We start from the raw sequence: 26,352 nt of genomic DNA on the forward strand, positions 1-26,352 counted from the left end.
ACCTAAATCCTGTACTAGATTACCTTCAAGGCCAACATCCACAAGTGTCTGTGCTGCACCTTTTAAGCGACGGAGCCTGTACGCAATACAAACAACCAAGAAACTTCTACCTTTTCACTACAGAACTGGACAGAAGAGGATTCAAGGCTGGCTCTTGGAATTTTTTCGAGGCTCGTAATGGAAAAGGAGCACCAGATGGTGTCGGGGGAGCCTTAAAAAGAGCAGCTGACATGATGGGGCATGACATCCCAGATGCAGAAGAGTTATTCAGGGCCTTTTCTGAAACAAACACAAGTGTGAAACTGTTCTTTGTGAAAAGTGAAGATGTTGAGGAAGCTATGAAGAAAATGCCAAAGCAGATACCAGCTGTTCCTGGAACCATGAGAATTCACCAGGTCATTACTGGAGCTCCAGGAGAACTGATGGTTTGTGATGTAAGCTGCATGTGCAGTTTAACTGCAAGTGCTGCAACACCAAGTGTTTCACTTTTGGCCAGAAGATAGAAACAGCTGTATCACAGGCAGGCAGTGGGGGGAATCCAGAAAAAGAAATCCAGTGGGAAAGTCCAGAGCTGATTGGTAAATGGTGTATCCTCAGATATGATGATGATTTGTAAGTATGTATGTAAATAGCAAAGTTGCTATTTGGGCTGATTAGGAACTGATGAATGTAAAAACAAAGAATTGCGTGATTTTTATTTTTTTTTATTACCTTATTTTTGTTTCTGAGAAAAATGAGATCCACATATGAGGATTCACTTTAAATTTCGATAGAACAGTGGCAGTATAACGCCCTCATAAGTGGATATCAGATCCTTGTAGAGCAAAATTTAGCATTTTGGTCTATACAACCCAAAATGTGATTTCCACATATGTGGACGCCAGGTCCTAGGAGGTTAAAAAAAGGCTGATGGAGTATAGTTGACTGTTTTGACTAAAGACAAAATAAAATTGTATTTGGTATTCTACATAGGTGTAATTACCTTTTGCCATTGTCGAGCTAGTTATGGACCTGACCATAAGAGGACCAAAAATGTAGCCTTTGAAAACAACATATATTGTTTTGTACAGTTACATGTGTAAATACTGACCAAAAACCTTCCCTGTCTTTAGAATAGGATTAAAACATTAATAAGATCATGTTCAGTGATACTGGTGAACATGAGTGGAAAATTCATAGGAGCCTATATTTTTCATATATAAACCAATACTTTTTTGGTACACAGAGGGCAAGAAGTAAAATTCGGTGACATGCATAAATACCTCATGTAAACAAATGAGCCATTTTCAAAATGTCAAAATTGCCAGTCACAATCAATTCACTGTGACTGTCATTGACATAAGAATTTCAAATGGTTGACTTTGAAATTACATTAGTAACAAATGTATCGGAGTGTGAAAAATCCCCGTTTAAAGAGTCCAGTAGCAAATATACAGTACTATTAAAATGACACGAACACATGACGTCGACATGTTGCAACACTGCGTCCTTTGTCTTACATAATCTTCTCCCAAGATATCCTGTAAGATCTCCAGCGGAAGTAGTGACAAGTCATACCGGAAATGGTTGGAGTGAGACGTCTCACCAAAGGGCTGTCATATTATTATCTGTGCTGTGAGCTGTAAACAGGGACGCAAGTTAGTCAGCTTCACTTTAACAAGTCTCTTTTAGAGATTTACTGAGAGTAACACAGCATACAGTGAAGAAAGAATGGAAGACGACGTGCTTACCACGCTGAAGATACTGATAATAGGAGAAAGCGGCGTTGGGAAGTCCAGGTAAGACCAAGTGATCAACAAAGTGATGTCGTGGCTCCCTGCTAACGTTAGCCAGCGCTAGCAGGGATGTAGCAGGTGGATAAAGAGAATTTAGTTTTTAAAACGATGTAGACGGTTCAGTGCTGGTTTGTCCTGTTCTTTATTCTAACAGAGGTCAGACTGTCTTGGTACAACATGTACAAGAAATGCTTACAGTGTGCACACTGTTTAGCTAACGCATTAGTCAGATGCCAGAAGCTCTGTACGTGACATCAACTATGTGCACGTCTGACATAATTGCTAGAAACAGGCTGTTTTTGTTCACACTAATTTGATGGCTAAACGAGAAGCTGACACTCTTTTAAGTCCATTTACTTGTACTGCTAGCATCTCCGTCATTAAGAACCCAGCAGAAGGATCGATCCGAACCGGTCACGCTCAAGTAAGCGTACCCCTTCTCCAGATGGGACTTCAAAACATGTAAACGATACACTTGCTCTTGTCGTCATGTGGTAATCAGAGTCCTTATTAACAACCACAAATCAACCTGATAATATTCCACGCAGGGTAAAATGCTTTTTACCCACATCAGCATGGAAGTTTATAGCGTGTGTCCCTGCCAAAAGAGATCATGATCCAGGTTTGCAGGTCTCCATAACAGTGGTCCCGGCTGCTGGAGGAATTCTGATAGCCTTCCGGAGCCATCAACCATCACATTGTAGACTATGGTGTTGACTACAAGCGTGCCTTCCATAGCCATAGAACATTCCGAGAAAATTATGCCATTGTAAGCCTTTAAACAAGTTCTTGACCAAAAGTACACCCATCTATTGAAAATAGACCAAAGAGAGGCAATAATAAGACTTGGAACTTCAGCATCAACAAGGACAGAGTGTTAAAGTTAAAATCAGCTATGTTTTAAACCAGAAAGCAGAGATGATAATTAATAAAAAGTTTGCAGTAATTTATGTTCTTTGCAGCTGATATTTTAACGCCCAGTACTGTGTCCGCTGTTAGCTGAAATTTTTCCAATTTCCTGGGTCAGTTCATTGATGTGCAACATGTGTCTACTTATACTAAAGAGTTCCCTTTTTTTTTTTTGAACAGGGCTTGTACTGCTAGTTGGCATCTTTTAATGGCTGGTCTGTATAAGCTCTGCCCAGAGGAAGGACTGGCTTTATGCCGACACCATAACACAGATCTGTGTTTGCTTATATTTCCAGAAAACAGAAGAATATCTAGACGGCTGTACTGCATGCTGTCTGCCGTGGCATCGTCCAGGCCGTGATGCATTGTTTCCAGAAAGCAATTTAGTATTATTATTAAATAGGATTTCGCTTAATACAATAAACAAAATCAGACCATGATTAGTTTCAAATGTCCTAATTTGAATCATCCATAGCCAGCTTTGGTAATATCAAATAGGTACACTTATTTTTGAATAGTTTACAGATATTTATTTTGTTTCCCTGCAATCTGAAGGCCTTAAATCATGACAGATTTGAATGCTTGGCAGGGAATGTATGTGTTTCATGTTTCTTGACCTGTACAGAATACATTTCTAACTTGGCTGTTTCCCTGCATGAGTTCATCAGCCATATGGCCCTCAAACAATAAACACTTACTGCTTCAGCATCTCTTCTGATGGCCCGTGAGGAAAAAGTACGAGAATTATGTCTGGGTCAAGGGAGAGGAGCGAGCATATTGCCATCGTCAGCGGGGCTGTTAAGGCCTTTGCACTCGATTAGTCATGGTTAAGAAATGAACCCTGTCCTCCTGACTGCAATCTAGTGGTGATGTCATCTGGAGCTTGACATCACCTCTTGCTTGCAAGTGAAGGACAGAGTGATCAATAGAAGGAGATAGAGAAAGAGACTGTCTCCTGCCGCAGGAGTCAGGGCAACTGGAAACCTGACTTCAGCTCAAAAGCATCCTCAAGAGAGGAGAATACAATTACTAAAAAACACACGTGTGAGTCATGATGAGGTCTAATCTTCTTATTTCCATCTTCTTGTCAACAGCCTCCTACTAAGATTTACAGAAGACACATTCGACCCGGAACAATCAGCAACAATAGGTGAGTTGAACATGTGAGGTCTGTTAAAGGGTAAAATGGAAAAAATGTGGCTTTGTAGATCAGAATGTGCTGGCAAGTACAGGATCATCAGCAGCAGCAGCAGCAGAGATTAAATAAGACACAGACGTAGAGTAGTAAACAGTCACAAAGACAAGGATCTTGAATTTGAGTAATAATAAGCAATACATCGATTCATCTGAGGCACAAACAGCATGAGCTCATTTAAACCTGTTGTCTCATGGGTTAGTAATGATGTCCACATTACATATGAGTATGCTAACACTTTAGCATTCAACCAGTGTCAGGAGTAGAGACTAAAATAGGGGTGCTTTTGGTCTATGCTGCATAGAACAACACATGCATTTGTCCTCCACAAGATGAACATGAAAGAATAGGAGGAATTAAAAAAATTGCTTTTATCTATCAAAATACTATCAAATATGACTATGAGTTTATATCAGCACTGAATCTTTAGTGGTTAATGTTCACATGCAACACTTGTTGTGATCTCAGTCAGCAGCAGCACAGCTCCTGCAGGCAGCTGTATAACCACGGTGGAGCCAGGAAGGAAAAGGAGGAGTAGATTTTCAAAAAGTTTGATGAAGCAGCAGGTTGCTGCCAGCATAGAGCCCGACCAGTATAGGACTTTAAGATCAATATGAATATTGTTGTGACTTGAGACATTTCTTGAATTTCTTCAGGCATACAAAAGAGTTTTGTTTTGTTTGTCTGTTAATTATTTATGTGTCCTTATTCGAACAGTATGATAGTGCAGGTTAAAAAAGAACTTGTTTTAATGTCACAGCAGGTTGTGGATTATTCATTTATGCTGTGCTTAAAGTGTTGTCTATACCTAATACCTCTGTCGTCAGTCAGTTAGTGTGAGGGTCTGTGCAGACATCCACATGTCTGCCAGTTTTTTTTTGTTTGATTTTTTTGACCACGTGGACTTGTCCTCAGAGAATTTACATTACAGCGCATCAACTACACATGCAACCAGGGAGCAGACGTCAAGAAGTGTAACAGGAATGACTACTCAGCCAGTCGTACTCCAGCTGTCCGTGTCTGTAATTCAGGCTGGTAGTTGTTTGTAGTTTCTAAAGACTTGTTGTTTGAGACTTGGAGTTTGCATGTTCTCCTTGTGTCTGTGTGGGTTCTCTTCAGGTACTCTGGCTTCCTCCCAAATTCCACAGACATGCAGTTGGTGGGATTAGGTTAGTTGGTAACTAAATTGCCCATAGGTGTGAAGGTGAGCGGGAACGGTCTCTCTGTGTTAGACCTGTAATAGACTGGCAATATAGAATAGAATTAGAATAGAATTCAACTTTATTGTCATTGCACATGCACAGGTACAGGGCAACGAAATGCAGTTTGCATCCATCCAGAAGTGCTTTAGCCGTGATATAGATATATTACAATATATATTAGCAATAATATAGATATGTAAGTATATTACAGAAATGGGTCTATTATGGTATGTTATAATGTACACGGTATGAAGTATGTTATGAATATTCTATAACTATAAGTATGTACAGGCTGTAGTGAGTACAGGCTATGAACAGGATATAAATATGAAAAACTATACAGAAATCGGAGATATACAGCTATACAGAAATGTGAACTATGCAAGTTATAAGCAGTTGTAGGATTAAAAATTATCGTATGTACAGAATGATTATTTACACAGAATAATATAGGGCGAGAGACAGGATACACCCTGGACAGATTGCCAGGGTGTATCCTGTCTCTCGCCCTATGACAGCTTGGATAGGCTTCAACCCTCTCGCAACCCTAAAATTGGATAAACGGAAGAGAAGTGATGGATGTCAGTCGGGCTCTAGAACAACGTTTTCTACATTAAAATAAATGAATTTGTCATAAACAGTTGCAATATGGCCATTTAAGCTGATTAAACACACAAAAGCAGCGTGATACCAGATAGAACTGTCTGATATTTGATGTTTGTGCACTCAGACTCTTAGACCAGCGAAACATGAGAGGGCAGAAGAGACAGTTATGCTGTATATCTGTAGTAATGATTTTTAATTAGAAACGTTGAAATGGATGATTTGGAAACTCTACAGAATGACTTGCTGCACTATTTTCTAGTACATACTGAATCATTCAACTGGTGCCTGGTTTTAGGCTTCACATGAGGATATTTTCTCCATAAATGGATACAGTTGGTGTCCAAAAGACCAAATATGCTGAGGGAGGACCACCAGACCAGATGCCCGCTGTCCCAATGCGAAAGCCAGTCGTGGTCATACATGACGTGAACTTCTGCCGTTGTGTGTACAGCATTAAACTCTAGCTCACCACAACACATAAGTTGAAGTACACCCTCAGTTGACACATGCATTTGATCTTTTCATAGATCGTGGTATTCAATTTTGATTAGGAATATCAGAAAGGTCTTAAATTAGCTGTAGTAACAATGAGGTTACGGGGTTTTTTTTTTCAATCCTGTTGCTCAGCACTATTTGCAAACACCACCACTTATCAGGACCTCAGTAATGTAAGGATGTTAGTGATGCCTGCCAGAATATTTGTGCTGTGACACACCCACGCAAAGTTGGAGTTTTTAACAACTTTAAACAACTGCAGTAGACTAAAGTGACAACCATGCTCAGCTAAATGTACTGTCCTTCACTCTGTTTCCCAGCCTGTAGTGTGCAGGCCTGGCTGAGGCTGCTGACAGATACTGTACATGGTCTGGAGCAACGCAGCCACAAGTTGACGGACTTTTTATGTTATCTGTTCCAGGCTCAGTCAGCATACTGGCTGCATGTGTTTGCTAAACCCCCAGTACCTACTGCAGATAACTGTAAAAGAGACGTTAAAGTTTAGCTTTTTTCTTCTTTTTCCTTTTTAAGTCAAGCTAGGGTCGCTAGGCAGAAATGTGGACGTTTAGGAGATTCTGCAGCACTTGGTGAGCTAAAACTAAAGTCACCACAATCCCACACACTGAGACAGCCACAAAGCTTTCAGATTAATTTTAAAGTTAATGCTGTGTGGAGAAAAAAAACAATCTGTGGCAGACCAAACTATCCATCTTATCTGGTAAAGGTTTTTAGAAGTAGTGGCAACCCCAAACTGTGTATCTGCAAATAATATCAGCCTTTTTTTGTTAATTGAATAAATCAGTTGACGGATCGAGGACACACCGACTATACTTTCATAAGCTATTAAAGCTGCAGCTACCTTAATTATTTTATTTTGACAAAAGCATCCCTGAGCTCCAGATTTAAAATATTTTGGAGAGAATTTGGATGAAGAATTCTACTTTCTTTTCTTTTTTTTCTTTTTAGTTTTTCAAACCAAACTAATGTGGTTTTGTGAATCGCTTGTAGCTCACAATGCTGTCTTTGTTAAAACGGCCGAAAAGCACAGATCCCAAGAGGGGTTGGAACGGAGAAAATACTTTGTTTTGTCAAGGTCAAGGCACGGGCCGCTACTGTTTTACTTGGCCAGCTGGGATTCTCTGCCAAACAGATGTCTTTATTGGAGTCAGTTCTGTGCTTTGACTTGAGATTCAGTTTTTTTTAATCTGGTATCATTCAGTCTCAGTTAAAGTATTTTCTTCATCTCACCACCCCGAGGCTGGATTTCTCCCATTGCCAAAGGCTGTCTCGACACATCATCACACTAGCACACAGAGTGTTAAATGATCTTTTGCAACGATGATCAGCAGGCACATTAGCAGCTTTGCATTTATGATACCCTTACTGGTGGCTTAAAGCACCTTGTTTCTTCTCGGTGCCATCGTTGCCAAAGGTTACAGACAAAAGAGAATACAGGCTAACAATGATGTGTCATTCCCCACCACCACTCTCTCTGTGTGATTATTACGGCTGTTTACATTCCCCCACAAGCCGACACTGACCGTGCACTCAGGGAACTGTACAGCGCGATCAGCAGCGAGGAAACCGCACACCCAGAGGCAGCGTTTATCACAGCCGGAGACTTTAATAAGGGAAACCTGAAGAAAGTCTCACCAAAACTCCATCAACACATCCTTTTCAACACACGTGGAAACCGGCAACTCGACCACTGTTACACCTCTTTCCGGGATGCGTACAAAGCCCTCCCCCGCGCCCCATTCGGCCAATCAGATCACTGCTCCATCCTGCTCCTGCCCGCCTACAGGCAGAAGCTGAAACAGGAAGCTCCAACCCGGAGGGCGGTGCACTGTTGGACGGACCAATCGGAGTCTGCGCTGCGGGACTGTTTTGATCACGCGGACTGGGAAATGTTTCACGTGGCCGCCAGAGACATTGATGAATACACAGACTCAGTCTGTGGATTTATCAGGAAATGCGTGGAAGATGTCGTCCCATCCAGAACAGTCAAATCCTTCCCAAATCAAAAACCCTGGATTAACGGAGATGTTCGCGCGGCACTGGCGGCACGGAACACCGCCTTTGCCTCCGCGAACACATCGGACTACAAACACGCACATTACCAACTCCGGAAGACGATCAAAGCAGCCAAACGTGAGTACAGGGACAGGGTGGAACAACAGTTTGACAACCCTCGGAGTATGTGGCAGGGACTAAACACGATCACAGACTTTAGAGGGAAAACCAGCACACCGCAGACCACGGCCTCTCTGTGTGAGGATCTAAACGTATTCTACGCTAGATTCGACACAGCGAACACCATGAGACCGGACAGTGTGCGCACCGCGGATGACGTCAGTGCGCACACTGTGTCTGAGGAGGATGTGCGGAGGTGCTTCAGGAAGGTGAACGCACGCAAAGCTACTGGTCCGGACGGGATTCCCGGCCGCGTCCTCAGGTCATGCGCGGCTCAGCTGGCTGGAGTGTTCACGCACATCTTCAACCTTTCCCTCTCTCTGTCTGTAGTCCCAGCCTGCTTCAAAATGGCCACCATCGTCCCTGTACCCAAATCCTCCACCATCTCCTCATTGAACGACTGGCGACCTGTAGCCCTGGTCAGTACACACAAACAAAACAGTGAAGAAGGCGCAGCAGCGCCTCTTCTTTCTCAGGAGACTGAAAAGATTCGGCATGAGCCCCCGCATCCTCAGGACCTTCTATCGCTGTGCCATTGAGAGCATCCTCACTGGATGCATCACCACCTGGTATGGCAACAGCACCGCCTACAACTGCAAAGCTCTCCAGCGAGTAGTGCGGTGCTCTGAACGGATAATTGGAGGTGAGCTTCCCTCCCTCCAAGACATCTACAGGAAGCGCTGCCTGAGGAAAGCGGGGAGGATCATCAAGGACTCCAGTCACCCCAGCCATAAACTGTTCAGACTGCTTCCATCAGGAAGGAGGTTCTGCAGCATCCGGTCCCGTACCAGCAGACTGAGAGACAGCTTTTTCCATCAGGCCATCAGACTGCTGAACACGTCATAGACACCTCAGCTTCACTACTGGAACTTCAACATTATGCACTCCACACTGTATATAAATGCCACTTGTTTTGCACATATTCAACTCTGTATATTTTATATATTTTATTATTATTATTATTTTATTTTATTTTTTTACTATTTAATTTGTAAAAATGTGTATACACACACACACACACACACACACACACACACACACACACACACACACACACACACATAGGAAAATATTTAGTATACACATCCAGAAATGCATACACTATTATATATTGTACATATATTTATTAGTTTCAGGTTGGCCATTCTTGTATTTTGCTCGTTTGTGTTGTTGTGTTTGCACATCTCTGTTGCTTGTGGGGCTCGCACACAAGAATTTCACTCGCATGTGCTGTGCCAGTGTGCCTGCACATGTGATGTGACAATAAAAAGTGATTTGATTTGATTTGTGTCGAACTAGTGGGTTGTGCTGCTCTGCCTTTGGTGTTTTTATATCGTACAGAGAAGGGCCTGCAGAGAGCAGCCCAGCCTTGACCTGTAGCACTAGTAGCATCTTGTTGTGTTGTGATATTGCAAACAGATGCATTACTGTGCGTTCCCTGGGCAAGGCCCGTCTGTATATGTAGTGAATTAGAGCAGAAGAGACTGGTCCAGGTTCAGGGAAATGTTTAGTGTAAACTCGTCTCCACATGCGCCTGGCAGCAGTATCTGAGCAACCCTGCTGGACGAGAGGAAGAGCTAGTTGTTGTGATGGGCTTTGTGAACAGACTGTGTATTTGTGTGTGAGTGCGGTGCCATATATCAGCCTGTCTTCATGTCCCCTTTCTCCTGCTCGATCTCTCTTCTGTTTTGGCTCTCAGCTGAACTCCCCTCCTCAGTCCCAGATGTAAAAACAAGCCCATCACAAGTGTACATTGCCCTGGTAAATCTGTCAGTGGATGCTAAAACACGGCCTATATGTCATCCAGACGCTGCACGCTCCGCTCGCCGAGACACTGCAAAGAGGCAATAGAGGAGATTTACTTGTTGGGGGGGGGCAACATTGTTATTTTCACGTCTGCTCCTCTGGGACCTGGCAGGGATTTTTAAGACTGAGTCATTGCTCACTGAGCCATTTTACAGGTGCCGGCCTTTCATTTTTTTTCGTCGGTTTTCGTTCAGGACGTTAAACCGCACTGTCCTTTCGTCGTGTATGTGAATGCACGGTCACACTGTAATTTAAGTGCAGGACACGGGACGGGCGTAATGCCAGTCTGAATAACCAGAGGTTAACACAAGTTCATAGACATTGTGTTTTGACAATTCATCTTCAATAATTATGGTCTGTCACCATGATATGATATTGTTGGCAGTAATTGAACAAACCTGTAGGAGTCATCATATTGGGCCTGAAGCAGGATGAGGTAATCATGTGGGTTTCGGTGATTAACTGCCCCTTTCTTTTTTTTCTGTTTTCTTTTTTTTTCATTGTCTAGGCGTTGACTTCAAAGTGAAGACCATTTCTGTGGATGGCAACAAGGCAAAGCTGGCAATATGGGTATGTTACAGACTCTATCATTATTCCAGTGCTTTAGTATCACTCGGTTAAACAAACATGCAGCTCTTGTTTGTCAGAGCAGAAAAATTAACTATGAAACAGCTCCAGCTCAGGTCTAGACCGGCTCTTCTCTCAAGTAACCAGAAGATGGCGCTTATGTAACACTATTTCCACCCCTTGATACCAAGGAGTGTGTCTGTGTTGTTCGTGTTTGTCTGCCCTGGTTTGTAGCCACTGGTTTTTTCCTTGCAAGTGTGAGCAGTAGTGTGCGTTTTGCAGGACACCGCGGGACAGGAGCGCTTCCGAACCCTGACGCCCAGTTACTACCGCGGTGCCCAGGGAGTCATCCTGGGTAAGCAAAGCTATTAGCACCGTCATTGCTCAAACACCTGTACGTGCGTGCGTGTGTGTGTGTGTGTGTGTGTGTGTGTGTGTGTGTGTGTGTGTGTGTGTGTGTGTGCGCAAGCGCACATGTGTGCGGCCTTTGACTTTACAGTCATGCCCCTGTTGTAAAGTGAGTGATGGCTTTTCATCCTGTGACTCACACACATACGCCTGCCTCTTTCTGGAAGTTAGTTTATACTCTTAAATCAGAGTCTTCATAAGGTCATGCATGTGCAGCATGTATACACACACACACACACACACTACGGAAAGTTAAACCTCTAAAGCAGACTTCCTCTACAGTTCATGGTTTTTGACCACACTAATGATGTAAAGTAACAGAAGGCGCCTCGTTGTATCAGTGGGATTTTGACACCCCCCCCCCCCCCCCGCGTTTTTCTTTTGTTTTTGTTTTTTCAAATAAACCAGCCATGTGTTTAAGTTGATGTTCCTTTATTTTATTGCGGTATTTATTTTAACTTTTTTGTTAGATGATAATGAGGATTATTATTAGTATTAATATTATTATTACCGAAGTGGAAATTACAGTGTTATTGTCAGTAAAGTTTCATTTGCTCTGTGATTTTCAATGATAAACCAGTCAAAAAGGTTCAGCAGTCAAGGACTTCTTACACCTGTCAGATTAATTTTAGTGTGTCAGATGGTCCTATTGCCTTACACATCATAACTACTTTTGCATAATTATTGCAGTTCTCTCAATCGTGCATCCAGAAAATCCACTCACTCATTCTGCACTTAAAATATTTTTTTCTCATCCTGTGAATGAATATTTTCCTGCATTCTGAGCATGCCCTGTTCATTCTGTGTCACAGTGTACGACGTCACGAGGCGGGAAACCTTTACAAAGCTCGACAACTGGCTGAGTGAGCTGGAGACATACTGTACAAGGAATGACCTTGTTAAAATGCTTGTAGGGAACAAAATTGATAAGGTCAGTGTGTTTGTCTATAAAATTGTGATGTTAAGGGTGCGCGTGACATTTTTAATATTTAGCTTCAGTGCAGTCTTCCCTTGGTTTATGCTCTTTAGATATGTGATACACACACAGAACAGGGAGATGGATTGCCCCAAAAATAAGTGTGTTTTACAAAGTGAGCCCTCGACCAGCTGATGGATTGCTAAGCTAAACGATAGTAGCACTTTCATATTTTCTGGCAGCTGGTCCTTTGCCAGGATACCAGAATCAGTAAGTGGAGTTAAAAACGTGTACTGTTATGAATTCATTGCGTTCTGATCTTTGTCTGTGAAAACCACTTTCTCTCTCTGGCCCGTGACGACCACAGTAGCTGACAGCCCAACCCGACAGACCTCAAATAATCCATTACCTTTCCTTTGTTTTAGGAAAACCACGAGTTAGACAGGGCCGAAGGGCTGAAGTTTGCAAGAAAACATTCCATGCTTTTTATAGGTAAGTCAGGAGGATTCCCCGCTCTACAAAGAGCTGCCGGGCACATGAGTTACACCAGACTGTTTCACAGGGGAGGCAGAGTTTGAAATAACTATCATACTCACCGAGGAATGCTTGCATACTTCTATTTATAAAGCAGGCTTCATATATCATCTTTAGTGCACTCTCTTTTTTCCCCCTCTGCTGTTATTTTTCAGGTTTGTCAGTAAAAAGGGGGAACTTAAAAGTTAACACCTAGTTTTTATCTTGAGCACTTAAAGTGTTATTTGGTAATATGTAAAGATTTCTTGACATGTTTTCCAAGCAATTCTCAAAGATATTTCTCGTGATTTGTCATAGTAGGATTTATTTCTTTATGCTATGGTTATTACAATTGAAATGTTCCTGGATGTTATCATGCTACGCAGCAGGTGCTGACTAGAGCCAATAATAACCTGCTATGGTCCAGTATTAGCATCGTGGAGCTGACAGTTACTGTTGAGATGTTTTCCACCACTCTGCACTCCTGCTGGGGGGGGCCAGCAGATGATGACATCAAGACGCAGACATTAACAGTTGTTGTTTCTGCGTTTTGTCTTCTTTTTCTCCACCTTTTCCAATCTCTGCCTCCTCCCCATTCCCGTCCCTGTCACTTCTCCCCTCCTCTCTCCTTCCCTCTGCACTCTCTGTCCTCCCAGAGGCGAGTGCAAAGACGAGGGACGGCGTTCAGTGTGCGTTTGAGGAGCTGGTGGAGAAGATAATCCAGACTCCTGGCTTATGGCAGAGCGAGAACCACGGCCGAGCAGTCCAGCTCACCGACGAAGACGCAGGAGGTGGAACCTGCGGCGGCTACTGCTCCCTTGTCTAGACTACCTATACACACACATTTAAAGATTTACACGGGACAAATACCCTCGAATACAAGCATATCCACACACACACAAGCATACACACTTTAAAAGAACAGCTTCCTTTCCTGCTGTGTGCTGTCCTGAGCTCCGTCCTCACACATCAAGGCATTAGAGATCCAACTTTCTCCTCTCTTCTTAGGTGAAAGTGTTTATTTCTCTCTCGCAGACAGACACAAACACACACACACACACACACACAGACCTTTTGCACACTTTCTAGTGACAACGCGGCGCTAAAATGCAAATACAGCTCAGCTTTCCTGTTAATGGAATTTGAGTGTTTCTCTCTTTCTGTTTTGTTTTGAGTCGCAGTTTTGTGCAGTCGCAGTGCCACGGTCAACACATTAACCGTTCTCGCTTGATACTCGTGTGATTTAGTTATAGGGATGCAGTAAAGCGAGTCCAGAATCGTGAGCCAAAGCTTGTCAGACATATGGCTAAATCTCTGAAGTATGATAATGAGAGTTGAAACTCTTGTATTTGACCTAGGTTTCTTTTCGTATCAAGCATGCTTTTTGTCCTTGGCGTACCTCGCCTTAGCAAGCACAGCTGCATCAAAGCAGGGCCGACTTTTCTCCAGTGTTAGTGTCACTTTTCTTCTGCCCTGCACTTTGTCCTGTTCCCCGTGCACAGGCTCTAAGATTATAATGCTGCTTATGGAGGAGCTTATCAAGCCGAGCCGTCTTGTATTTTATCTCGGCACTCTCGGTCAAAGGCTTGGATCAAATGACTCTGTTGTGCACATGACTGCCTCATTTCTTTCCAAGTGTTTGGAATGGTGTTTTATGACTTTTATTGACTTGGACTTCAAACTAGTGCTGTGTTTTTTGAAAAGAGCATAAATCGAAGAGACTGGCACCAACATGCTTTCCACTGGGTGCTGAAGAAGAGGGGACCTCTTAAAATTGCACGCCTTTTTAAAAAAAAAATTTTTTTTAATGTGTGTAACAAGTTGCTTTAATGGAGTGCGACCTACTGGCACTCATTCACTCAGACAGATAATATCAGTAATATCACCACCACTGCTAGTCTTTCATATAGATCCCTTTGACTGGACAGAGACAAAGGAAAAGTGTTCAATATTAAAGAGGGCAGTGAGTCATACGGGTGTCTCCACTGAATTTGGAAAAATCAAAGAAAAAGCTGTGCGCTCCACATTGCTAATGGATTTCGCAGTTCTCCCATCTCTGTGTTAGCATCTGAGAAACACTCATAAATGTACTGTACCCCTGACCTCTGACCATGTTTGCAGTATTCAAGCGCTGGCATATGTTCCAGGAAATGTACTTCTGGGGGTTTGATCTCCTAACAGGGATAGTGAAAGTGACATGAATTTGAGCATGTCTCATCACACATTGATTTTTATTATTTTTTTTAATTGCATGGGAAATCTGTGTGCCATTTTTTTCCCCAGTTTGTCTGCTGGTGAATGACGTTTAGAGGCTTACTTATATTTAGCTGAAAATAAATGCTAATTTACCATTTAAATTTAATGGTTACAATAAAAAGGAAGTAGGCTTTTACTTATTAAACTGGTATAGCTGTCTCTTTTGTGTTGAAATATGTCAAAACATTTATAAACGTTGTATTTTAAGACTTTGTCGGGGAACCTTTGTGTAAAGCTGAATGTATCCATATTTCACTACAAATTGCCCTATGTATTAAACTAAATAAAGTTCTTTTTTTAAGTGAATATAAATGGATGTGTTGCTGCTGATGTGTTACTTGACGCGCCCCTGTCATCATTGCCATGTTAGAAATGTGGCTGCTAGGTGATGGGTTTTCACCCGGCACCCGTCACATTCCTGTGTCTTCAGAATAAAGACTTGGTGTTTAAACAGTGTCCGAGGAGCCCTCAGACCCCAGACGTGAGATCTGTCTAAATCATCTTTTTGGCGAACTCCTCAGGAAGCACCGCCGCAGCCATAATTCACTCTATCAGTGCTTTAACTGGGATGTGAATAATTCCTGAGCCATTATAAAAGGGTCAGGGTTGGCAGCTAAACCAAGAACTCTTCCCTTGTAGCATATCCCTCATTTCTTGCCACACTCTGGGCAGCTGTATGTCCCAGTCAAACAAAAGAGACGCGGAGCCCAAAGTCTTCCTGTGGTCCAACCATGTGCTGAGCTGCAGCACCACTGTTTCCTCATGCCTACACTGAAAAAACAGTCTTCGAGGAGCTGAGAGATTATATATTTTGGAGAATACGTTTGTTTGGTTTACCTTTTAGTGACATATTGTGCAAAGTTGTGCAGTGGATGGTAATTTTCGAACCCCCACCCCAACCTCAAATGCTGTATGCATCAGAACCTGAACCTTTTATTTAAAGAAGGAAATGGAACTTTTTGCGATTTAGAATCTGTTTTTTGTGAAACTGTCCTTGGCAAAGACAGATGGACAACTTAGATATTAGATCTACTGTGAAGACAAGGTTAGAACGCGCAAACTCCACACATAACCAGAGGCACTAGAAGACGAGGTTCTACTGAAGCACCAATGGCCTTTACATAAATGGACACTGCACTCCAACAGTTACTGAATAGTTGCATGCCCATGCAAAAAAGTAGACTAACTATAAAACTATGGTATATCTGAATTTCACCGTAGTGTTTGACTAAAAAGACACGACTCATGTCAATTAAGGTTAAAAAAAAAGAAAAAAGGTCACCTTTTTCCAAAGTGAGTTGGAAAGTGTTTGAATGTTAAAAAAGTGATGATTAAAAATTAAATTGTCTTTTTGGCAAAAAGGTTCATGTGTTGACAATGGCTCAACTTACATTCAGAATACAGGGATATCAGGGCAGTGTAGCAGCTTGGATTTGGGGTGGAACTCTATCAAGTCAAATCAAGTATTTTTATGACTTTAAGTGTCAGGCTAAATTCAGAGATTCATCACAATCAAACCTGCGACTGAGTAAAATGGGTCTAGCGATACCCAGGATGCTAACCTCTGAGAAGCCTTTAGTTGTAACAGTTCCACCTCTGGGGTAGATGTTCCAAATTTATCCACCTAAAGCCAAAAAAGTCAAACTTTGTGCTGGCATTACAGGAACATGACTGGATTACCACATCAATAACTTGATCACCCTCAGTGTCTGTGGTTTCAATGCAATTCATGCAGCAGAAGATTCAACAGTATGGCTTGAAGGGGTGGATGAAAGACGGTGATTTCCCTGGGGAAAAGAGTTTTTGGTAAACCTTGGTCAAACAGAAAAGCACTGAAAGGAGGATTAAACACTCTTTGGCACCCAACGTGTCACATGAAAACACCCAGAACACCTCATGTCCTGACACACCTCGCTGTCTGAGAAAGCCTGAAAGCTGCTCTGGGGGGCACTGCTTGATAGACTGCTCTCTGTCCTGCTGCCTGTGTTTGAGCATGCAGCCAGGCACAAAGCTAACAGAGCAGATCTGGCTCTCATTAGCACAACCTGGTCTTCCTGCTCCTCCTCTGCCTGCCAGAGCAGCAGGCCTTATGGGTTAGCGTTCAGATGAGCTCCTCAGGAGAGCAGTCATGCTGTCGTGTGTAAAAACCTTATGAAACATTGGGCATCGTTTCATAAGGTGTCGGGTTCCCAGACGGCACTCACGTCGTCATGCTTATTGCCATTTTGCTATCAGGTGATTGTTTTGCCATGTTAACTTATATAAGTGAGGAAGAGAGTGAGAAGGTGATTGGAAAAAGATCATCCTCTAGTACAACCACCTGCACTGACTATTGTAGTGAGGAGCTGTGATATGGTAGGGGATAGGGCTGAAAGGTGCAGCAGGCCTTTGCTGAGTTTAACAGAACTTCTGGACAAGAGCTCAATGTCCTCTGCACTTAGGGGTTTAACCTCACTTGTTGATTGTAAAAGGAGCCCGTAGGTCTGCAGATTGTTTCACTATTTTCTTTCTGAGGTAAGTTAGAGGAAAATGCCCCTTTGCTCCTTTTCCTTCCTCTAAAGTCGGGCAAAGTCGAGCTCAGGCCTCCCTTAGGTAAGCCACTGAGTCCCAGAAAACTGGGAGGTAATGACCTGCATGACCAGAACTGATGGCTCTGGCACTGCAGGTGGAAACACTTTGATTAAAAGGAACCTAGTGTTTACATTGTTGCACTCGTTCACATTTAGACCCTTTGACATTTTTGTCAGGCAGCCGTAGAATCCAGTTTCAGGCCTGATCTCTTGAACTTGAACTGTGCAACCTCCTGTGTCCTTTGCCTCACAAAGAACACCCACCACCTCAACCACCTACATTCTACAAAATTTTGAACCTCGTATGGGCTTGTTGGAATTAAGCAAAGTACTTGAATGGTAAACTCCAATACGGTTCACAACTAAGGCCACAGTTTCCATGTAATTAAATAAAATTCCGCCATTACAACAAAACCTTAAATAAAGGTGTAAAAAGGCAAGCATAAGTTACTCCATAATACAGCCCATGCCCTGAAATGGAAGGCATACTTACAATGTAAGATGAAATATGGTTTTGCCATGAAATGACCAGGTTATTATAAACTTCAAATTATTCACAGGATAATTTGTGTCACCTTTTCTGTAAAAGATGTGGAAATAGTTAAGGTTAAGCCCCTCCCCAATATGACCTCCTCTCCAAAATGTACAGCATAGTGAACACTACTTACCTGCTTTTAAGTATTTGTTTGTAAATATAACTATATCATAATTTCAAGTAAAATATTATCACAAAACAAATAAAGTAAATTCTATTTAATTATAGGGAGATTGCGACATTAGTCCCTGGGTGTATTATAGTGTTACCAGAATTTCTATAGATTTTGTCGACACATATGCTCCTCCACATCCTCAGGAGCAGCATGTTTGTTGCATATGTGTATAATAACATCAGGCTCCACATAACCTAATAAGAACAGGCCCAGGGTGAACAGGTGACCTCGGTCTTTGTTCGGCGTGAACCTCTGGCCTCGGATGTGTAGCCGGTCTGGCCTTAAACTCTTATTGCCGTTAGTTCTCTGCGTTGTGTTGTGCGAATGACCAGAGGAGTCAGCTCTCACTTTGCCAGCTGGGTGGATTTATTCTCCCAGAACTGTTTAAAATAAAAACAAAACAGTACAGCAACTTCACTTTACTGGACTTCTGCATGAACACCTCTCCTCAGCGGGGCCTCTAGGCGACTGAGGTGCAACATTACAACAAATCCAATTACCAAATAATACTGCTAAAATGTATTTATATTCATATATAACAAACAAAAATGCACTGCATCGTGAACATATAGTGACAATTACCTCATCAACAAAATTATACTTTAGGGAGACTTCATTTACCAGTGGCAATTTTACATATTTACAGTAAGTTGAAACAGTGAACATGAATCACAAACAAACAGAAGATATAACCAGTTCACATGACACAAAAATAAAAGAGGGAGCTCACATACCTGTTTAAAATAAAAACAAAACAGTACAGCAACTTCACTTTACTGGACTTCTGCATGAACACCTTCAAGGGAGAGAGAAGGATAGCGGACCACATGAGAAGCCACGTGCATGCTCCTATGCTCTCATCTGAGACATGCTAACTAGCATGTTACAATAAAGTGCTGTACTCGACAGAGAAACAATAATTCACACTAAAACATCTAACAGAACTATGAGACAAAATGCACAAAGGGAACGAGCAGTGTTTGAATTACTTTTAGTTACTTTAACTGTGTTTATTTGCTCTGTAACTGACAACACTAGCGTACGTTCACCTCTCCTCAGCGGGGCCTCTAGGCGACTGAGGAAAATAGCGCGCAGCTACAGGAAGTGACTTCATGGGAAGTCAAAGGTCACACAAACAAAATAAAAGCTCCCAAAATATAAATACAGAAAATAAACATATATAAATAAACACATATACATAACCAATACTGACAAAGCGAGATAACACTGCAGGATGGATCTTTGGTGAAATATAAATTATTTTTTAATACACCCGTTACAGATGCATGTAAGTCAGTTCAGCGCATAATAGATCTGTAACTGAGTTTCCTCATATTTGATACCCTGTCAATCTAATTTGAACCTAAATGATTGTATTGTAACTCACTCCTGTTATTTTCAAAAACACAGCACCGTGTGTACTAGTCCTAAAGAAAGCAGGAGATGGGTGCTCTTCAACCTTGAAAAGAAAAGTCCTCTTGCTGTTGGGGTTGCTTTCATCCCGGCCTCAGGTTACTGTGGCAATAAGCGGGAGGGCTGAGGACAGGCTGGCAGGATGAGTAACTTCATTCATCGTCTCCCCACCCATAATTCCCCATGTTCACGTCACTTCCATCCCGTGTGGCATATCTCCTGCCACTCACTGCCTCTGCGTCTCGCATTCCGCAGCCGTGTCATCATCATCCGCCGTGTCAGATCGCCCCACCAGATGCTACCGCTGCAACATGGAAGCAAACAGCCATGTACTCAGGCCATTGGCTTCTATAATAAACTAATCACATTGTATCAACATGGACTGGGTGTAAGCTTTCCACATGCCTCAAACATTTTCATGGACAGGACGCATGTTTGACTGCAGCACTGCAGAAAAAAAATTAATAAACTCCCTTCTGGGTGAGATGATTGGCATGTATAGAAACAAATTCATTATTTTGTATAAATAATCTGGGCCCCTGTGTAGTAATTTCACTGCTTATTTTTCTTTTCCAAGCTGATCTTAATTTTGGGGCCAGACCAGAGAATTTTGTTGTAAACCACCAAGACTAAAAGACCCCAATTTCATTCTCTTTGAAGAGGCAAGGAGGTCTGTAAGGTCCTGGAAGATCCACAGTTATTCGACAGAAGCCGTTTTTCCGCCAGGCCAGAGCTTAGCTTGAAAGAAGGGAGAGATTTCTGAGGTTGAAACTTCCAGACACTGTCGAGATTTCCCAGCGTCTTGTAGCTTACGTCCCTAACCTTATATAGAAGTCCAGATCACTTTGTTTTTTTTCTGACCATTTGCTGTCCTTTACGCCTTGGATGAAACCTGAGCCTAAGTTTATTACTACACGCCACAGGAAACCTGGGCTCCTTAACTGTATAGTGGACAATTGAATTTGAAGACACAAAGCCAACCTACATCTCCCACCCTCCTACCAGCACCCTTTAGTCAAATAAAGCTCTCTCCAGGGAAATCGCAGCCAGGTCATGCAAACACAAAATACTTTCATTTCATTCTGGTTGTGTGTCTTCCGCGATCCACTTTGTTGCAGGAGTTCCTTTCAATCAGATTATATGGAATAACAGAGACATGACAGTTGTTTTGTAACCACATAGCTTACAAGAGTCATTTAGCGGGTTCAAGTACAGGTATGTCTGTCCGTTCAATGGCCTGACAGAATTCGTGGTTTGATCTTATGTTACCTAAGGCTATAGCGATCATAATTAAGCAGGTCTTTGGGTGGAGATCTGCCAGTTCACTCCTCCTGGGGAGTACACCACATTTTAGCAGCTTTGTTATACTGAGGAGAAAAAAACCTGCAAAAAACAAAACATTAAGAAACTACCAGTTATGAAAAAATTTACATTTTAATTGAAATATTTTGAAGTTACATTTGATAAGCGTTAGCAATCTCCACAAATTTGATTCACAATAAATGTTTTTTGACTAGCACATTTAATTCTTTTTAATTCAATTTTATTTTATTTATGGGTGGGGTGGCTGTAGCTCAGGTGGCAGAGCAGGTCAGCCACTAATCAGAAGGTCGGTGGTTTGATCCCAGGCTGCCTCCTGGCTGCATGTCAAATATCCTTGGGCAAGATACTAACCCCATGTTTGCCTACTGGTGGTGGTCAGAGGGCCTGGTGGCGCCTATGTCCGGCAGCCTCGCCTCTGTCAGTGCGCCCCAGGGCAGCTGTGGCTACAATGTAGCTTGCCATCGCGAATGGGTGAATGACTGAATGTAGTGTAAAGCACTTTGGGGTCCTATGGACTAGAAAAGCGCTATACAAATGCAGGCCATTTACCATTTTTATATAGTGCCAAATCATAACAACAGTCACCTCAAAGCACTTTATATTGTAAGGTAGATATTACAATAATACATACAGAGAAAACAATCATATAAACCCCTATGAGCAAGCGCTTTGGAGACAGTGGGAAAAAAAACCCTCCCCTTTAACAGGAAGACAACTCCAGCAGAACCAGGGCGGCAGATGGCTGCCTCTCCCTGGCAGATTTCTCACAGTCACAGTTGCATATCAGACAGAATGCAGGTTTAAGAAACTTCTGCATTGGCTTAATTTTTTGAACCTGACAACTAGGGGTGTGGGGTTTAGCACTGTTGCCTCACAGCAAAAAGTCTTGGATTTGACTCCACTATTTGGCCGGGGCCTTTCTGTGTAGAGTCTGCATGCTCTCCCCGTGTCTGTGTGGGTTCTCTCTTGGTACTGTGCTTCCTTCCACAGACATGTGGTTAGTGGGTGATTCTAAATGGCCTGTAAGTGTAAATGGTTATCTTTCTCTGTGTTAGCCCTGCATCAGATTGATGACCCGTCCAGTGTGTACTCCCCTCTTACCCTATGGTAGATTTACACCAGCTAGTGGGCCTGATATGTTATTTCCAACACTACAGTTTTTCTGGACACTTCTAGAGTTGTTTTGCATGATTCACAGTTCAAATTAATCCTTATAGGAACTAAAAACCCTTTTAAGCTCAATTCTATGTTACTTTGAGCCAACTTTCTTTGGATTGATTGTGTGAGGTGAGCATATACTAAAGGTTCTGCTTCTGGATTTTGACTTCTAGTGAGTTCTATAACTTATAGATGCAATTTTTATTTTCTTTTGAGCACACATTTCTGTTGCCTATTCTACTGCCAAGAAGCCATATTTGGTTTTCACTCACGTTTGATGAATTTCATCTTGTGTTTCAGCTTTAGGTGGCTGTGAATTTCTTGGAATTTGGAAAGGAACTGTTTTTGATTGTTTGTTTCAGATGTCAGATGAAACCGACACCTTCAGATGCCATAGACTTGGTAACCAGATGTGCATACATGTGGACATTCCTGTATGCCTGCCTGCAATATCTTTGTGGCTGTGTTGGTGTGTGAGCGTAGTGAGGTATAAAGGAAGCTGTAGTGCTAGATTGGCTACTTCGGGATCCCCCAGTTGCAATATGGCTCATGTTATTACCCGCTGAGCTCCAGCTTGTGTTAACGCAGAGCAGTACCGTCTGCATGTCTTGCTTTACATCAGCTTTCACAAACACTGTGCCCAGAGCAGGTTGTAATAAAAAAACAGACCCCCCACCAGCACCACACCCTACTAATACCTTGTGCCTCCCCTCGGGCTGTGAACTGATATTGTAACAATAGTGTGTATGGGATTGGTGGAGGGGTAGCCTCTTGCTTCCCCACAGCTATAACCTTGACTTCTTCACAGGGCTCAGAGCAACTCCCAAATTCACTTATGGAGATGGATTTCTGGGCTCGTTTTCCCAGGAGGCAGCAGTCCTGCACTCAGATATTTACATTCATCCAATCAAGTGTCAGACAGTAGCACGTATATATATTTCATTGAGCTCATGAGCTGCCAGCCATTACCACCTCCACTGTGTGGAGATCAAAGTCTGACTCCTTTATTTCACTTTCTCGCTGAATGGTATGAGAATAGGGATACACCTCTCAGGCATGTATGAAGCTACTGCCAACAGCTAGTTAGCTTAAAATGTAAACATAGGTATATCATAAACGTCAGCCTAGAACTGGAAGCAGGGGGCAAACAGCTTGCCCGGCTCCAAAGGTAACACAATCCTACCAGCATATTTAGAGTTCACTAATAAACACTTGCCAGACTAGCTGTTTCCACTCAAAATACTAAGGTAAAAATGTGCAGAAGCACTCCTTATCTAACTCTTGGCAACAAAGCAGATGAGCACATTTACCAAAGTATCCATATACCCCTTCAAATCAGACAATGTGCCATTCAGACACATTTTTGCTTCAGTAGCCTATTAACTGACAGATCTGTCTCCCTAAATACAAACCAAACAGGCCATTAGGCTTTAATTCAATATTTTACTGGTCTTCATTCTAACATTGCTCAGCCAAGCTATTTCAGCTGCAAGGAACCTGACAGTTATCATATTTACCTTCTGTCATGGCAACGCTGACAAGAAGCGTTTAAGCTAATGCTGGTTGTGGCCTGGTACCACGAATGCACTGGGTGAAAAAAAAAAGCTGTGAGGTAAGACTTTGTGCACATTCTGCTGCAGTGTAAATACAACCTCATTTCTGAATGTCCCTTCTTTGTAATGCCGACTCAGGGAAGTATCTCCTATCTGTCTTTTCACAATCACTAACAAGAAGCCCATAAAAATCACAGCCAGACTGCTCCGAATAAAAGCGATACTGTCTGTGACCATATATGTCCCGTAGCAGTGGTCCCGTGGCCATCTGCACCCAAAAATTATAATAAGCATTATAAGCATGTTGCTTGAACTCGGAAAGAAGAATTGTTACAGAGTGTCCTCTGTAGCAGTGAAAGGATCATATTTTCCAAAGGCCTCAGGAGGTCTTGTACAGTCCTTGCCAAATGGTGCTAAAGTCACGCAGCAGGCTATAAAGCGCTACTGTACACAGTAACTGAGGTCTCCTTAGAGGCAGATGAACCACAGCTGAAGATAGAAACCATGCAGATGTCCACTTAAGAAACTGGTCTTGGTTTTGAAACGTCTACCTTGGCTACTGCTGGATTTCCAATGAGTCAGGTTGGTCCAAGATTTTAGAATAACTTTGATTGCTTTCCCCCCATGAATTCAGACTTCTGTCCTGGAATACTGTGTACATTGGGTTTATGCAGTCTAAATAGTGATTAGTCCATGTAGGTCTTCTTTTTTTGTTTAACCAAACAACAGTATTTGTGAGAAAAGAAAAAAAAATCAGGCTTTTAACCCTCAGGTGATTGTACGTGGCCCTCATTCATTGGGGTCATTTATGACATCTGTTTTCTTTTACTGTAAATAGACAAAACAAATTGCAATACAATCAATTCAATTCAATTCAATTCAAAGCCTATAATATTAAAATGCATCTATTCCTTTACCCTGCACAACTTTCAGTTCATGTAAGAAAATCAAAGAAGGTGGAAAGTTGAAAACATCTTTTATGATTAAAAATATCACAACAGCAACTATAAATGTAAGACTGGAGTCATGAATGAACCCACTTTGTTACTTAAATAGCTAATTGTGATCTCTACATATGGTTTGTGATATAAATAATAGTCTTTTGGATGATTCCTAAAAAATAAGAATAGCACAAATATACAAGCAGTGTTAAGTATGTTTAAACACATAAACAGGGTTTATAAATTACGGTGTTACGGTTAATGTTTTAGTTGCTAAACACCAGCAACCGTCTCTACAGTCTCCAATTAAAGATAGCAAGTCACACATCACCAGAAGATTAAAAGAATCATTCAGTTTTAAACACAAATAAAAGATTCTTTTAAGAAATATCAACACTGAACTGGAAGTCTTAGCTCTGCTTTTTAAATGTACTAGATAGCTTAAACATTATTAATAATAAGAAGTAATCAAAAAAGTAATGATAAGTAAGTCCATGGCGTATCAAACAACAACAGCCAAGGAACACAGATGCATTTCTATATGTTATCCCTGCATAAACATAGAAAAACAATGCTAATGGGCTTATCTATAGCCAGAAGTCACATGCTCACATTTTTTGGACTAGGCTAGATATCTGATAAATGTCAGCAGTCTGCTTAAGCAGAACGGTTGTTTGTAACCTGACTTCATCAAACTGATGAAATTCTGAATCCAGACAGCTTCTCTGTGCAATTTCATGCCTAACATGTGTACACATTTATCTGAGTAGGGGGAGAAAACAAAGGGGATCCATAACTAACATCTGGAAGAATGAGCTCCTGCATTGGCCGAGTGTGCCCACTCAATTCCAGATTTATGGTAACATTACAGCTTTGGCTCCGGGTATGTGCTTGAGCAATGTGAAGCCTATTTATTTGCTGGCCTTCGAAACTGCCTGCCACACTCATGCAGTTTGCCAGGTCTGCTGCCTCACACACTGTCGCTATGTCTCTCCTCCAACCTCCCAGAATGTTTAAAAATCACAATATGTTCTTATAAAATGGTAAAATATGTTTTAGCATCTGTGTTTAAGACCTTTTAAATACCACTCTGATTGTTCTGTAATGCCATCGTTTTAAAATACAAACCCAATTCCAATGGGATGCTGTGTAAAACCGAAACAAAAAACAGAATGCAATGATTTTGCAAATCTCATAAACCCATATTTTGTTCTCAACAGAACATAGTAAACATGTCAGATGCTTAAACTAAGCTTTTTACTATTTTTTGAAAAGTATTAGCTCATTTTGAATTTGATGACAGTAACAAAAAAGTTGTGATGAGGCGATCAAAAGGCTGGAAAAGTAACTAAAGTACTAAAAAGAAAAAGCTGGAAGAACATTTTGCAGCTACTAGGTTAACTGGCGACAGGTCAGTAACATGATTGGGTATAAAAAGAGCATCTTAGTGAGCCAGAGTTTCTCAGATGTAAAAAACTGCATCAACAAATTGTGGAACAATTTCAGAACGATGCTGTTAAAAATGAAATTCTGAAGACTTTGAAACTGTTGTCATCTACAGTACATAATATCAGCCAAAGACTCTGAGAATCTGCACAAAGGATAAGACTGAAAAACGATAATTGATGACTGTGATCTTTGGTAAATGGTAAATGGACTGGTTCTTATATAGACCTTTTACTCTTTCTGAGCACTCAAAGCGCTGTACACAACTTGTATATTCACCCATTCACACCCATTTGCACAAGCACATTTTTCTAAGTGCTTTCTAAGTAACATTCACACACACATTCATACTTCGATGGATGCATCGGAGAGCAATTTGGGGTTAGTATCTTGCCCA

The 26,352-nt window shown here is 41.8% G+C and overlaps 1 protein-coding gene across 1 annotated transcript; it reads left to right on the forward strand.

Moving 5' to 3' along the window:
* The first annotated feature begins 1,560 nt into the window (after nt 1–1,560).
* On the forward strand, nt 1,561–15,171 carry rab18a (RAB18A, member RAS oncogene family). The gene is made up of 7 exons (XM_080864522.1): nt 1,561–1,778; nt 3,779–3,834; nt 10,690–10,751; nt 11,031–11,103; nt 11,969–12,087; nt 12,498–12,564; nt 13,242–15,171. The coding sequence occupies exons 1-7, from the start codon at nt 1,711–1,713 to the stop codon at nt 13,409–13,411; spliced, it is 615 nt and encodes a 204-aa protein (XP_080720648.1). The 5' UTR covers nt 1,561–1,710; the 3' UTR covers nt 13,412–15,171.
* The last annotated feature ends 11,181 nt before the right edge of the window (nt 15,172–26,352 follow it).

Source organism: Rhamphochromis sp. 'chilingali', assembly GCF_963969265.1.
Source record: "Rhamphochromis sp. 'chilingali' genome assembly, chromosome: 18".
Classification (NCBI taxonomy): Eukaryota; Metazoa; Chordata; class Actinopteri; order Cichliformes; family Cichlidae; genus Rhamphochromis; species Rhamphochromis sp. 'chilingali'.